General features: G+C 52.4%; 1 protein-coding gene across 3 annotated transcripts in view; it reads right to left on the bottom strand.

Moving 5' to 3' along the window:
- FLT4 (fms related receptor tyrosine kinase 4) overlaps positions 1 to 15849 on the bottom strand; it is a 58355-nt gene that overhangs the window by 34751 nt on the left and 7755 nt on the right. For all 3 annotated transcript variants that reach the window (XM_051793841.1, XM_051793842.1, XM_051793840.1), the window contains exon 2: positions 1923 to 2019. In XM_051793841.1, coding sequence (XP_051649801.1) covers positions 1923 to 2019 — 97 coding nt within the window. The remainder of the gene's footprint in view (positions 1 to 1922; positions 2020 to 15849) is intronic.

Raw genomic sequence — 15849 nt, 5'->3', positions numbered from 1 at the left:
CATCTGGGACACCAGGATGGAGAGGTGGGGGGCAGCCAAGGAGCAACATGGGCAGAGGGTTGCAGGGGTTTTAATGCTGTTTGCAGATGGCCTTGCTGTTCTTGGGCTGGGCAGTTCAGTCCTGCACAGCACTGGGAGCCAGGGGTAGGGATCTTCTTGTCTCAGCTGTGTCCATGCCACTGCACTGTATGGATGCTGTCTAGTGAGCCTGAAACTTGAGCCTTGGCTCTGCAGCAGCAAACAGGGAGCTTGTTGCCACTTGCAGTGACTCTGTAGCTTGTACAATGCTCCCTGCAAGGGCAGGCCATGCACACTCTGCACTGGAAATCAGAGCATCTCTTTTCCACTTCAGTGATTTTCCTTCATATTAACCAATGCCTAACAAGTGCCCAGAGAAAGGGCAATCCAGGTCCAGGAGGGATACCCAAAAAGAAAGGCTTTCCACTTCATGGTGCTAAGAAGCTGTGTTCATGCTTGACTGCAGAAGACACTTTCTTTTACCACACCTCTAACTACAGTATTTTCTTTAGCCTTGGCTCAATCTCCAGACAACACAGTCTTGAAACCACTTTCTATGTCCCTCCCTGGGCCACTGCTGAGAAAGGATCTGCCCTGATTCTAAGCTTATTCAGAACAACTGCACTGAATCTCCCCTGTTCCAAGGTTTTAACAGAGAATGTCAGTTCCCACATCCATCTGTGGAGAGAACTACCATGGCAGAGCACTGGAGTCCCCAAATTCCCTCCTTTTCCTCTGTGCCCCCCTCAGCAGGCTGACCACAGTCCTCCATGGACTGTCACAGGCAGTCCTCCAACTCACATGTTTTCTATAACACACACCGTGGTTCCTCAGGTCACTGGGAGAATGAGCCCACAACCGCTCAGCTTCCCAGACCAGGTGAAATCAGTTCAGCATTGCCATCAACAACCTTTCCTCTGTCCCTCTGCCTTGGCTATGAACTGATTCACAAAGGAAAAGCAATACCATCTGTTCCAGGAAAAGTTAAATATGTTTGTGACAAGACATGAACACAATGCCAGCCAAGTGTTTGCAGTAATTGCTCTGTGGTTATATATAACACTGAGGAACACCCATTTGAGGCCCACGCTGAATTTAGAGCCCCATTGGGCCCAGCACTCAGATCCCAAGCAAGGATCTGCTTTCAGCTGCTAAAGGGAAACTCCAGGAAAATTGACCTTGGGCAATTCTCCCACTTGTTTGGTTTTTTTTTTTTTTAACTTTCCTAGATAGGGGGTAGTGCTGAAAACATGTACAGCCAAGTGTCTCAGCATGGATAAATCAGTTCAGGCACATCACTTTCTTAGAGTCAGTCTCAAAACCACCTGAGATTCTCCAGGTCCTCTCACAGGGTTTTGACCTGGTCTGGCCGGGGCTTTTCCTCACCCCAATGTGTACAAGGCAAAGCATTAAATCCCAGCTTCCTAGAAAAGCTGGAAGCCTCTTACAGACACCACTAAGTGCAGCCTTGCCTTCTCACATGGGTATTTCTCAACGTCCCCCAAACATACCACTAGATTTAGAAACCAGAACTCCAATCCTAGCAGCCCCGAGGAGATGAGAATAATCAATGTCAGAGAAAGACAAGGAGAATCAGGGAGGCCAGTTTCCCTGAAGAGCTTACAACAAAGCTATCAGATCATGCAAATGTTTCTCTATCTTCCTTCTGCCTGCAGGACTACAGCAGAGGTTATCACTGCCTCCTCGGAGACGTCTTCTGCTTCTTTTTCAATGAATTAATTAGATGAGTTCACCCTTGGTGAATGTGGAAGATTTCTAAGCAGACATGCTAATCTGCAGGTGTACTGCAGCCAAGGTGTCCCTGGAGGGCTCTCCTTGCCTAGTCCTCCAACACTCACCAGGTAAAAGCAGTCTAGACAGAGCCAGGCTTGCTCGTGCCTTACCTGCAGGTGATGGTCAGCGTGTCCTTGGCGTTGATGACGTGTTCCTCCTCGGTGATGCTGAGAGTAGGAGGGGTCATAGAATAGCTGCTCACCAGATCTGTGGAGGGAAAGGAGAGAGGGGATGATGCAGACACTGACTAGCCTGCACCCACCGCTGTGGGCAGCAGCTCTGGCATCACGAGCCCAGAGAGGGGCAAAGCCTTTTGAAGGAAACATCTCCTCAGGGTCTGTTCCTACAAGATAATTGAATGTTGGCTCAGCAGGACACAAGTGGTTTGTCTGCAGCCCTCCTGGCTCCAGGGAGCAGCTCTTCAGCAGCAGCTCTAGGGCCAGGGCCAGACAGCCCCTAGGCTCTGATAGACAGACTAGCACAGACAAGGGCCAGAAAAAGAATGAAAGACTAGAAAGTGGGGAATACAAGTGTGCCCGTTCCTCACCAGGTGAATGAGATTGAGTTTGCTTGGACTAAGGCTCTGAAATGATCCCCTCTGCTAACTGGAGGGAGTCTGGCAGATTTTTCTATACACATGTGGCTTTCTGTAATCAGGGGGACAAATCAGGGATGCCCAGATACCAGAAATGCAAAACTCTTGCTTTGGCACAGAGATGCTCTCTGGAGTCAGCAGGCATTCATGGAATGCCCTTCTCCTTTGGCACACTCTCAGGTACAGTCACCTGAACAGGACCAAACCTCTGGGGATTGCAGCATCCCCCTTCCCTGCACCACCAGACAGGCATTCCAGGAGTGAAATTATCCAGGCTCAAGGACAGGCAGTTAAACATTATCATGCTCCTCTTCCACCTTTTTTTCAGGGAGAGTCCCACTTTTTGTGTGCTTGCATCTCCGGCATGCCAGACATGCACCCTAAGTGAGCTCCTCATGGACAAAACATCTCGAAGTACCGGTTACCTTCAGAGACTACTGTTGTTTTTCATTAACACAGTGTTGCTGACTGTCATTACTTCATGATCTTTATCTTAAAACACCAGCTTCTGGAGATGTGAGATAATTCAAAAGAAAAGTCTCATTGACTGCAAAAACAGCAAACTAACCAGAAATAGAGGGGGGAAAAAAAGAGTTAAGAAATGTGAAGCTGTGGCTCAGGTGGGTGCTAAATGCTAAGGAAGAAAAGAATGCAGAAATATGTTGCTAGCTTGAATTTCTACAAAAATGTGAGGTTTTTTGCAACTATGTTCTGTGCATGTCTGTTTCCTTCCCTTGTAACATTCAAACCCAGGTATCAGAGAGATCTGGCAAGGACAGAGAGATCTCAAGGACATAGAGTTTCCACGGGTTTCACAAATAGAAGGAGCCCTGTGTGACATCTCTCCTCCAAAACTGTGACCTGAGGACCTCAGGTCTCAGAAGTGCTGTGGTAGAGCCACATGAGCCTTAGGACAGGAGGAAATGGCCTCAAGTTGTGCCAGGGGAGGTTTAGATTGGATATTAGGAAAAATTTCTACACTGAAAGGGTGCTCAGGCATTGGAACAGATTGCCCATGGAAGTGGTGGAGTCACCATGCCTGGAAGTGTTCAAAAGACATGTGGATGTGGCACTTGGGGACATGGTCTAGTGGTGAACACGGTGGTGCTGGGTTAACAGCTGGACTTGATGGTCATAGAAGTCTTTTCCAACCTCAATGATTCAGTGATTCTAGGAATGCTTCTCTATGGGGAAACTTGCCCCAGGAGATATCAAATGGCCACCAGCCTCTCTGACACAGGCGTCTGTGGAGTCATGAGGAGCCAGGCTGGTGGAGAAGCCGGGCTGCCCAGGGCCCACCACCACCAAGGAGAGGCTGTTGAGGGGGACATGGCAGTGGAGGGACGTGCTGAGCAGCACCACCGGCACTGCCAGGCCAGGGCTGCCGGCCTTGTTCTCCCTGATTGTTCTCCACTTCCTTCCCGCCTGCGCACGGCTCCAAGGTGGTGTCCCCGAGGCTGCCCCCATGGCAACGGCGGGGTGCTGGCCATCTCCCCCCATCATTCCTGCCTCCTCTTCCCTTGCCCACGTGAGGTGCAGTCAGCCCAGGGGCCGCCCTGGCCCACCTCTGCCCGCGTGTGTGTCCTGCTGCCCACGGCCTGTCCTACAGACATGTCTCTCTCAACAACAACAACAACAACAGCCATCATCTGTCTCTCAACACATGGATCGGGTTGGCATCACCGTGGTCTTTGGGACCCCGTGCTTCTCAGTGCCCATGGAGGACAACCCACCTCGTGCCTCCAACCTCCCCCTTTCCCTGCAGAGGGGACTTCACACGTCACATACAAAAATGTGCCCCCGGGCTGTGAAAATAAAGGACCACATTTTTTGTAAAATCCCTTCAAAATGTAACAAGGTTTATTAAAAAAAGGGGGTGGGGAAGGGAATCTGTCCGCTAAGCTGCATTTCCTATTAATGCCGGACACGGTTATCCCAGTGCAAACACTGCTATCCAGATGGCCACAGCCTCCCAGCCCATTGCCCCAGGGAGCGTCCAGGGGTGCCTGGCACCCCCACAGTGCTCAACCCAAAATGCAGAAGATAATGGCTTGCATGGGGCCGGCTGGGGACAGCAGACGCTCTCATCCTCATGCCCGTGCTCTGGAGCAGAGAGCAGAAAGGTAATCCCCAACCCCCTGGCATGGCCAGCTCCAGGGATGGCTGTGACAGGTGCCAAATTAAGTCTCAAAACTGGAATGGTCCCCTTGCTTGAACCACTAAGTGGTCCAAGGTCGCAGGAGCCTCTCGGCCGATGCTGTGCCCTGCTGCTGGGCCTTGGGGGGAGCAGGACGGCGTCAGGAATAACCCCCTGCCTCCCTTCATGTGCCGCCTGGTGACCTGTTAGCAAACAACGCCAGGGGGTGGAGGGGAAGAAAGGAAAAGTACGATCTGTGCAGGTTGAGGCTGTGGGATTCCTGCAGATGCATCCTGTCCACGGCCCTCCGTGAGTACAACAGGAAAAGGAACCACTGCTTGCTCCGAAAGCACCGCGGCGCGGGGCTGGGGACGCTCCCGCTGCTGGCAGCCAGTGCTGGGCCAGCACTCACGGCCGTCCAGCCTCCTCACCGCCCCCGGATTGCCGGGAACTTTGGGGACTCCCTGCATCAGGCACTGGCTCATGCTGAGGATCCACTACTCACCCCAATGCCCACACTAAGGCTGGCATCTTGCTGTGCCAAAACCCAGAGTCACCCGTGCCATTCAGGACAGGCAAAAGGATACACGGAGCTATTCCCAGCCTGCAAAAGCATCTTCAAAGCCATCAGCTTTTCCCCCACCATATTCTCTATCACTCTTTGTGCTTTACAGATGGATCCACCCCATTGCTGCCCTTGCCCTTTCCCTCCCTGGGGGAGCGTGTGCCCTGCCATGACTCCCCTGCGCTGAACTTGGTGCTGGGTTTGGCCATTAAATCTCTGCTAACCGACACACAGATGGTTTGTGTCTCTGGCAAATCCCAGGGTGTGAGGGAGATGTCTCCAGAGCATGGAGTGTCTCCTCTTCTCTCAGTCCCTCCTTCCCCACCTCCAACCCCAGCCATGTTTTATCTCCTCGGCCCTCCGAGCAGATCCCGCTCTCTCCCGCACACCCAACTGCGCCCTTTCACGGGGAGAGCATTAATGTAATTAAAAAGGCATGCGGCAGCCCCGGCAAGCTTTGTTTTTTCAAGATGGTTTCCAAGCAAGCTGGCAGCAGGATATTAAAATAAACAGAGGGGGGATTGATGGGATGCGGGGAGAGGAAGCAGGATCCCACAGCCACTCACACCTTGTCTTTTTCCAGAGAAGCACATTTCCCAGCGGTTTTTGTAGCCTTGATCTTGCAGCACACAGCTCTAAAAGGGGCCAGGCTGCACTGAGGGCCTTCTCCTTATCGCTGGCAGCTCCATCATTTTCAGGCCCCTCTGGCTCTGTCTGCACTTCCACCACTGCTGCTCTCAGCATGGCGGCAGGGCTGCCCACTGCATCCTGCATCCAGGGCTCTCCCTGCCTGGTGGGGAAGCCACACTCACCCTCAAAAGTGCTACCCACCCACCCCAGGGCATCTTGCAGGCTCCAGACCCCATCTCTCCACCCTTGGGCATGTTGTGGGAAAGCCTTGCATGGGACTTGGTTTTCCCTTGCGATAGCTGCAGACACTGAATCCCTGCAGAAAAGCATCTGAGCCGGAGCCGGCACCGCTGTGGTGAGCGATGGCTTTGGGAACAGGTCAAAGGCTGGGTGTGAGAGAAGGTGCAGGTATAGCATGGTACAGTGTGGCACAACACAGCTTCTGCTCTCCGTCTGCTTCCACTCACAGGAAGCCCTGCACCGGATCCTCCCTCTGAGCCCCCCCACACCACCTCAGCCCCTCTCTGCTTCCCCTTCCCTCCCTCTCTGCTGAGTCGGCCCCGCTGACTGATTAACGGGGCGCCTTTCCGGAGAGGGATTTTGTTCACACTCTGTCCTTCTCGCTGACTTCCTTCCCCGGTGCTGGGCTGGATCTCTCTGGCCACAGCCACTGCATGTCCCTATCTAACCAGCACAGCTCACTCTCCTGCCACCAAACTTACTGCTTTGGGGTTCTGTGACCAGAACTGCAAGATAACATGCACAAAGCAAAGCTGCTCCAGGTGAGGCTGTGTGGTCCTGCTTGTCTCCCTGCACCCAGCCCAACACACACTGCCCACTCAGTGCTGTACTGGATAGGCTGGAAGGGAAAAAAAGACCATCTTTTTCCCCAGCAAAGTTTCCCTAACTCTGCTACTGCCCCATCTCTACTTTGCTGTTTTCAGGCAAAAAATCCTAGTCAATAAGCATCTATCCAACAAAGCAAGGCAGGAAGATCAGATTTGGACATTTTCTAAAAAAGGGAGATTTGTTTGCACCAGTCACTATGTGAGCAAAGCCCTGCTCCTGGACAATTAACAGTAAAATTCTGGTACCTTGCTGACCAACAGGGACTGAACGACCCTTTCTGATGCAAAAGAGCAGCAGTAGCTGGTACTGGGGTAGAGGGAGGAGAACTCTTGCTCTGCTCTTTCTCCAGTCCTCTCCTCCAGCCTTCTTGGCTGGACCTGTCCAAATTGGCAGCATTTGCTGGTGAAATTTTATGTGCCCCATGGGAACTAACCCCAGCACTGCAAGTGCCATCTTCCCCCTCTGCCCCAGTTACTCTTTCCCACCTGCCCTGTGTTGATATAACTCACTGCCCTGGTGCTGGAGGATCTGTGGCTGCCCCCAGGCATGTGGGAAGTCCACATGCCGAAGGCAAAGCTGGGCCAACTTCCCACCTACAGGGCTGAAGTTCCCCCATGGAGCAACTCCTTGTCATGCACAGGGCAAGCGTCCAGCTGTGGATTGGAGTAGCAAAGCATGAGTGTCACGTCACACAAGGAGCAGGCAGTTGGCACAGCAGCAGGAGAAATCTGAACATAGGGCTGTCAGCTCCTCCTCTTCCTTCTCATGGTGCTTGCCAGCAGGGAGGAAGGCTTGTTTCACACAAGGTGAGATATGGCACAAGGCTGAGAAATAAACGTCAGGCTCCAGCCGACATAGGGAAGAAGCACCAGGTGTCTTCTCTCCAGCCTCACAGTGGGCAGAGTGAACCCCAAATCGTGGTGGGACTTGATACCACAATGGAGCAGCCTGTGCCCAAGGACTGTGAGGGCAGGGTGAGAGCCACCCACACCCACAGTGAGGCTGGGGGGAAAACGGAGATGGAAACAGGCTGAAGTGTAAGCAATGAACAAATGAAAAATTATAACAACAGAAAACTGAAAATCCCCCCCAAACTACGCATATGCACAAGGTCAAAAGAAGTAGGGCCCTTCTTTTATGGGTTCATGAAAGATGTTCTCTGTTCTGCAGTCCAGGGTTGACCATTGCTTCAGACTGCCCCAGAAGGGGCTAAAGAGAGGGGCTGTGTCCATCAGTGCAGGATCAGCCCCACTGTGCCTGGTGTTGTGCCCCAGCAGCCACACAACTGAAACCACACACCAGGAGCTCACTTGGGCCTGGGACAGCATGATGGGCAATGCCAACGGCAAGGCAACGCTCCTTTGGTCTAGACATTTTCATCCATGGACCTCAAAGCCCAGAAACAACACCAAATCAAAGTGTGGTGGATTTGTGTCCTCACCATTTTGTGAGGACGTTCCCAAAGCATCAGCTGTTCCTTTGCTTCAACTAGGACAGGCTGTCCTTTTTCAAGGGACACGAGGGAAAAATAATTGTAGAAACTCAGTCAATACAAACACAGAGGTGACCATCATTACTGGGGCTCTGATCCTTCCTGTCCAACACCAAAAGTATAATGAGACATTATTTTTTTCCCAAAACACTTGTGGGCAAGTTGGTGTGTAGAGGCAGGAGCCCCCTGAGCAGAGACCAACATGAGGGCTGAGGAAGAGGCCACCAGAGCATCACCTGAGTTGGTGGGAATGCTTTTCTTCTTGGCACCAGATTCAGAGATGCCTCGAGCACCCTGGGTTTGCAGTGATGCCAGGTGAGGAGAAAGGACATGTGTCCAAACAGACAGAGCATTTGGGGAGTGAAGAAAGAGGGCTTTCCTCCAGCTCAGCACCTGCAACCAGGGGAGACCTAGCCACCTGCACTGATGGGGAATGAGGCAGAGAACGTCACAAGCTCTCTGAGCTCCTTCAGCTTTTTGACTTCCAAGCTGGGAGTTCATCAGGGGACAGAAACAGAGGTTCAAAAGCGGGAGCCCCTTTCAAGAGAGACAGGCAGTCCTAAGGAGCAAAGTTACCCTTGTATTCTTCATTCCTGATCCCTCGGTGCCTCCAGGCAGGGATTTATAACAGGGTATTTCCCAAGTCAGCTGCCCTGGGCAACAGAGCATGGCTACACCCAATACCTGACCATGCTCTCACCTGTTTTTAAGACTCTGCTCTGTTCCAGGGACCTGCCACCACGTCATCGCAGAGCATCCCAAGGAGGGGTCAGCGAGCGCCTGTCTGGGAGTGTTTATCTGTCTGCCTTTCTCCCTCGGCAGGAAGCACTATCTCACCATCGCCCTGCTCGCTCCAGCCTGGTTTCCTGCTCCATCCTGCCAGGTTTACCCTGCTTTTTCCTCCTCCCCTCCCCCTGCCCCACGGCTGTCAGGCCATGTTTGCATTTCTGTCTCCTGCCGTCTTTCCTCTCCCTACCCACCCCCCCCCCCCCTCCCGCGCTCGCTCCCTACTCCATCCTCCCCGAGAGGCTCCGTCCTGAGCCAAAGTTAGCCTGTGTCAGGTAGCCACATGTCCGGCCTGGGGCAGCGGGTCAGCCGGGGCCACCCTGCAGACCTCCTCCAGGATCTCTGCTGTCAGCAGCCTCCCCCGGCCCCAGGGGAGCGGCTGTTTGCTGCCCTCGCTCCGGGGAGGGATGCTCGGCACATCAGAGAGCTGGTTTCCCCTCGGTGGCCGCCAGCCCACCCTTTCTGCTATAGGGCCAGGGCTGGCCAGACGCCGCTTTGTTTGGTCCCCCATTCCCTGAATCGCTCCGAGTTTGTTGGCTGCCTGCTCCTGCCCGGAGAATCCTTTTCCTGCCTTTGAGATAGAGGATGCTCGAGCCATCTGTGTGTTTTATTTCCTTGTAGAAACTAACAAGCCAAGGATTGCTTCCTCTCCCTGACATTTCAGAGGGCAGCTCCAGCTCAGCGGGATGCGCAGGGAGGGGAGGGGGAGTCCAGAGCCTTCAGACAGGAACAGGACCTATTCTGTCCACAGGATTCACTCCCTAAGGGGCAGAAATCCCCAGACCTGCCCAACTGCCACGGCTTTGCAGGAGCCCAGGGAAAGCCATCCTGCTTAGCATACATAGCCAGCCCTCTTCCAGTGGCCCCTATTAACTGCATGGCTAAACCCTTGCAAAACTCAATTAAAATTATCCTCCCACATCTTAAGGACTGTCAGGTTGCTTCTCTTCCTCTTTTAATTTACTTCTTTCAAAATCTTGCCCTGCTCACATTCTCTGCCCCCGCAGGATGTGATTAACGGGGTGTAGAGAGAGCAGAGGGATCAAATGGCTTTAGGGGACTGATAACAGCAATTAGCACTGTTCATTACATCCCTAACCTGAGTGGATGCAAAGGATGGTCCACAGCTTGTGTGAATCGAGTGTTGGTCCAAGTCCAGCACCTGGCACACAGGCATTGTCAGCACAAATGGATGGCCAGGATGGGCCAAGGACACCCCCCTATGGGCCCTGGGATCCCTGGGCAAGTGGCTTGGGAAAGGCTTGTACTGATGCTTCCTCCAGTTCACCTATTTAAATTTGCTCAGGAGTTGCATGACAATTGCAGGATTCAGAGGATAATTCCAGCCTATGACTATCCAGGTGTAATCCTGGCAGCTTTGCTGGGCTGAGGTACCTCTGGCAGCAGTGGGTACAAACCCATTTGGCCACTGAGAAGAAACATCAGCCCATCAGTGACGAAGGAAATTTCTATCCACTGCTTCTCATGCCATACCTGATGGAGTTACGGGGTAGATGACACAAACTACCTTTTCATGCAACTCAGTTAAACTGTGGATTTTGCCACTGTGGGATACCCTCCCAGAGATTCCAAAAGAGAGATAAAGTCCCAGAAGGCAAGTCACTATCAGTTCTTACACACAGTGATCCAAGGGAGACATCCATGTCCAGGAGTCTCTAAATCACTCATTGCCACAATACAGTGGGTATGTTAGCGCAGGATCCCCCTGCCCACAACAGGGCATTGTCTGTCCCTTTTCCTGGAGTCCCAGATGCCCACACTGAGGCTGATGACAGCCCAGGCAGAGCCAGGACCAGTTCCAGGGCCTGGGCAGGGGCTTCCACCCGCAGCAACCAGACTTTGCTGCATGGACACAGAGGAAGGGAAAAGCCCGAGAAACAGCAGAGAGGAGATGCTCAGATTCAACACTATCAACTATGGCTGTCATGAGCCATTCCCAGAGGCTCAGGTGAACTCCTGTCAAAGCAAACTGAGGGTGTGCTGCTGGAGGAAGATGGAGTTCGAGCTATATGAGGCCTCAGCATCCGACTCTCGCTGGGAGATGAGGAGGCAGAGGCAGCTGACCGGGAAGTCAGACGGAGCCTGAGGGTCGGCACTGAGCACAGAGAGAAAAGGGCAGCAGCATTTGGAAGGAAAAAAGCAAGTCACAGGTTTGCTTTTTCCTTGATGTGTGTGGGCTTAATTGCTGGCCTTTGAAGTTTAACTCTTCCCAAGACTGTTGGCTTATGGACAGGCTGAGCAGGACACTGAAGAAACCCCTGTACACCACTCAGGGCAGGTTTCCCCCATATGAGCAAAGCCTGGGGACCCTGCCTGCCTCCTGCCCAGCCTGCTGTGCCAGGCTGACTGTGCTGGGCTTTTTCAGGGGTCTGCAAGCCATGCAGCTGGGCTGGAAGGCACTGTACCAAGTGGAAAAGACCTGCTCCTCCATCTTCATGTCCCTGGAGTCTGCATCCAGATGTTTGCTACTTAGCTGTGAACTAAAATCAACTCAGAGCCCTCAAACAAAACAGCTGCCCTGGAGCTGGCAGTGCCTGTTCTCTGCAACACAACCCACCCTCAAGTTGTTCTCCAGATGCAGAGTGCAAGAGAAGCTGATGGATGAACAGGGTAAGTGGGGAAAAAATAGTTTTGCAATTAGATGATTACTTGGCCTTGGCAAACCTGGATTCAACTCCCCATCTGCTCCAGGCTCCCTGCAAGCCCATCTTGCAGCTTCCTTTTACCTCCATCCCTGCCTGAGTCACAGAAACTGGGCTGCTTTCACTTGGAAAAACATATACTTGTGCAAGAAAGGAGAAGTCCTTATGCCTTCTAGTTAAAGATAACAGGGAACAAAGAAAATTAATTTGTCCCAGAGTCAATGCAACATGAAAAAGCTACATTAGACTTGGATGGGTCCAGAAAGTAGGAAGCACAATTGAAATGCAGGAGGAATTTAAACTTCCTGATTATCAAAGCAGGGGTTTCAAGCACCAAGTATAATCTAATCATAATAATAGTAATAATAAAGCAAAGGGAAGAGTGGTCATGGGCACAGAGAGAGCTGCTGCCTGGGGAGCACGAGCCCTCCTCCGGCTTCTCACATGCACACCTGCACGTGCACACACAGCGTCTACACGACCCCTCTGAGGGGTGGGCACGAGGGGAGGCAGGAAGATCACAGGCACACACTCTTCAAAGGAGAATTAGTCATCAGAGGTAGCGGCAGAGGAAGGAAGGCTCAGGTACGAGGTCAGACGTGCACAAGCAGAGAGGGCTGACAGAGGAGTTCTGAGTGTTCACTGCAGATCTAAGAGCCCTCCTGGCGTCTGCACGAGCAGGACAGGAGGTGGAATCCCCGGAGTAAATGCACCTACAGCACGTAGGAGATAAGAAATTTCAACCCTTCTGGAAAACACCGCACAGCTTGGCTTTCTGCCATCCTTGAAAGCAGCCAGAGCTGCCCAAACCCAGAGCCTTCCCTGATGTGGTTGATAAAAATCTTACTCTGTTCTCTGAAGAATCCCCAAGAGAGATGGGCTCTAAAGAGCACAGCAGATCTCTCCCCCCACACAGGGCTCTGTTCCTCACCCCCAGGTCAGTGATCCCATCTGCTCCCTGCTGGGCAAAGAGACTTAAAGGTGGAGAGACTTGGAGCAGTGGGAAGAAATCTGGCCCCATGGGGCTGTCCAGGGCATTGATGGCAAGTTACAGATGCACACGCTCTCAGTTTCTCTTGGCACAGAGCTGTGACCACAAGCCAGGACCTGCTGCAGCAGGAGATGATAATCATCATCTCCGAGAGCCAAAGTGTATAGGGGCATTCGCGTCACTTGAGATTAGCTGGCTGTTTAACATCTGCACAGATTTCTCTCTCCACCTCCACATAACACCCCTTGTGCATCTATGAAACTAATTTAATTCCCTTCCAAGAAAGGCTGAGTTGGAAATGTCACACTTTGTATATCATAGCACAATTCCTACAACGAAACGCCCAGCCTAAATGGCAGTGTTGGACTCCGGCGCTGTTTGAAGGCCGGTCAGCTAAACCCTCTTCTGCTGCTTTTTAAAAATAGCTTACAACAGGGTGACCAAGTTTCATAAACACCCAGTTACTCTTGTTAGTACTCAGAGCTGACTGTTTTTTCCCGTTTTTTCCCTTGCCACGCAGCGCAGTGGGAAGAGCACGCAAGCGGACGCGATGGGAAGGAAACGTTTACACATGCTAATGACTTCCACCCAAGGAGCACAAGTGCTCACAGGGAAACGGTGCTAAAGAAACAACACGACACTTCCTCGGCTGTCCCTATTTGGTCCCCATGAGGTACTTGGTGCTCAGAGCCGTGGGGCGAGGCTGGGGATGGCCTTTCCAGCCCCATGGGAATCCAAGGCGTGAATGAAGGGAAGGCACATTGGCTTGGACCACGGAGGCAGGAGAAGCCATTTGGCAGCGTGGCCATTTTGGCACCACACTGGACCAAGGGGTTGAGGACAGATACTGGCCCTTTCCTACTCTCAACAGTGTGGGTCCAGAGACCAGAGTCCTTCCAGGTGCCACTCAGGTCATTTCACCATGCACATCTCTCTTCATGCCAGAACAAGTTTCCTAAGTTCATGTGGGGCCCTGTTTATTTTTCTTTTTTTTTTTTTTTTTTTTTAAATTCACTATTGTATTAGGAGTGTTTTTCTTTTGGCAAAGGTTACCGTGGGGCCAACACTGTGCGGAGTCTCCTGCCTTCCATCACCACTACAACCTCTGAGCCGGAGCTCAGCCCGGCCAACGCCTCTTATCTTCAATGAAGGCAGGCTTGGATTTCCCCCGCCGTATAAAAAATAGATCCAGGCACTCCCCCTCTCCCCCAGTGCATTCTTTGAAATGCCACCCAGGCCTTGTTATTGCTGGGAGGCTGGAAAGCCAGGGATTAACTGCCTCAGGCTGCACCAGGCTTTATTTGTCTAAGCAGCCAAGGGTGAGGAGTGGCCATAAATACTGTGAAATGCTGAGCACTGTGGAGGGGCAATGCAGGCACCTTGGAATCAGGGATCACATCTTGGGCTGGGTGCAATTCTGGTGCAACCCATTTCATTGGAAAGGCTCTTGACTCCCTACAACACAGGGGCTTTGAGGAACATCAAATTCCATCACCATGTGTTCAAACTGGGGAGGCCAAGCTACCCCAGCATAGCACTAACAGTGCTCTGTTGGTCCCTGTAGCACAGGAGTAACCAAACATGGTGGTGAAAATCCCACTTCAACTCTGTCACCCAAGGGGACACATACTGAGTCTGAGCCTGCCTGCCTGCCCAGAACAGGCATCTCCCCTTCCATTGTACACTGGGATGCCACAGCACAGAGGGGAGATGAAGACCAGGATATGCCCTGACCCATCCCAGCACTGGCAGTGCTGCCAGAGCCAGCACTTACAGCCCGGGACCCATCAATTCTGACAGTTTGGCAAGAGCCAACAAACCCAATGAGGAGCCATCAGGCCCAGACACACACTCCACTAGCTAAATCACTTTACAAGGCATTGCTGAGTAACTCCATTTGGAGGCAAGGTGCTTGCTTCCCCCCTGCTTCATCCCAGCACAAGGATCATGTACCACTTGCCCAGCAGTGCGGGGATTTCCTTGGAGTGGACGTCTGCATCTCCAGTGGGAGCATCCCACTGTACAACTGGCTGCCATTCTTTCGGGACATGCCATTAAACCTCTGCCCTTTGCTTCCCGAGGGCCAGGGCCTGCAGTGTGGTGAAGGGATGATGGGCACTTAGACCCAATTACACCTCCCTGGGGACTCTGCTCTGGTTGGGACAACCCACCGCGTGAGTGATGGATTCCTGCGGGCGCTGGATGCCGTCACCTCTGCTGGGTGTGATTTTACTCGCTGCCATCACTCTGAGCTGGCAGCTTCCAAATCTGAGCATAAACCACAACTCGTGCCCAACCTTCTTAGCTCAGTAAATGTCAAGATTTACTGTCGTTCATGGAAACTACTGACTTGACCTGCACTATCGTCAGTATTTATTTTTTTGGGTCACTACATCTTCCATCCATCTCAGTGGATGCCAGTATTTCAGAAATGGGGAAAACAAGTCTTGGATGGAGAGTCAAGCCTGAAGCCAAACCTCACTGTAGCACACTCGTGCGTGTCTGTGCATACATGTACACACTGTCCCCAGCCAACACATGACCTTTCACACACAGGGAAACCAATGGAGAGGTTTCCAGGCTCTCCTACACAGCTTTGTGCTTTCTTGGGGAATAAATGAAACCAGTAAATCTTTTACAGATTTCCCTGTTGCATGGAGAGCTCATGTGCCTCTGTAACTCAGAAAGATGATGGAGGAACCCAAACACCTCCATGGGTCTCATGAAGGTGCAGACAGACCTTCACAAACCTGTGGAGCCACTGCCCAATTCAGGGCACCTGGCTGTGCCCTGCAGGGTCTGACAAGCCCTGACAAGCCCAGACAGCAGCCAAAATGGTGAACCCACTGCAGGGTGGGGAAGGACCCCAGAGAGGAAGGGGTGACCCGGGGGGAGGCCTGGCTGCCTTGGTGGCTGGTTACCATCAGCCACTCAGCAAAGCCATCATGAGCTTGCAAATTCTGTACAAACTTCCCACGTGACACAATCACTCAGGGGCCAGATCCTGAAGCCCTTCCTTCTCTCTTTACTCAGACCAGTCTCCACTGAAGTCATTGAGACATTGGCCTAAATACAGCTGAAGGACCTCAGGATTTGGCCCAGTAATAAAAACTTCCTTCCTTTGTCTACTGCTCACTCCACATGATCCCACTACCTCCCGGCCTCCTCCTGGCCACGTCTCCCGAGGCTGGGGCCGTCAGTTGTTTTGGTCAATGCTGCTTTTCTGTTTTACCCTCGGCCAGACAGTGCCTGTCCCCTCACGCAGCTGTGAGCTGCTGAGGTGGAGGGAGCCGGGGTGGCCAGTGAGGAAGAGGGGGGATTGTGGGGTT

The sequence above is a fragment of the Manacus candei genome, unplaced genomic scaffold (assembly GCF_025592945.1).
Source record: "Manacus candei isolate 608988 ecotype Guabito, Panama unplaced genomic scaffold, ASM2559294v1 h1tg000037l, whole genome shotgun sequence".
NCBI classification, from domain to species: Eukaryota; Metazoa; Chordata; class Aves; order Passeriformes; family Pipridae; genus Manacus; species Manacus candei.
The sequence above is the reverse complement of the archived record's forward strand: the minus strand, read 5'-3'. Positions and strand labels throughout refer to the sequence as shown.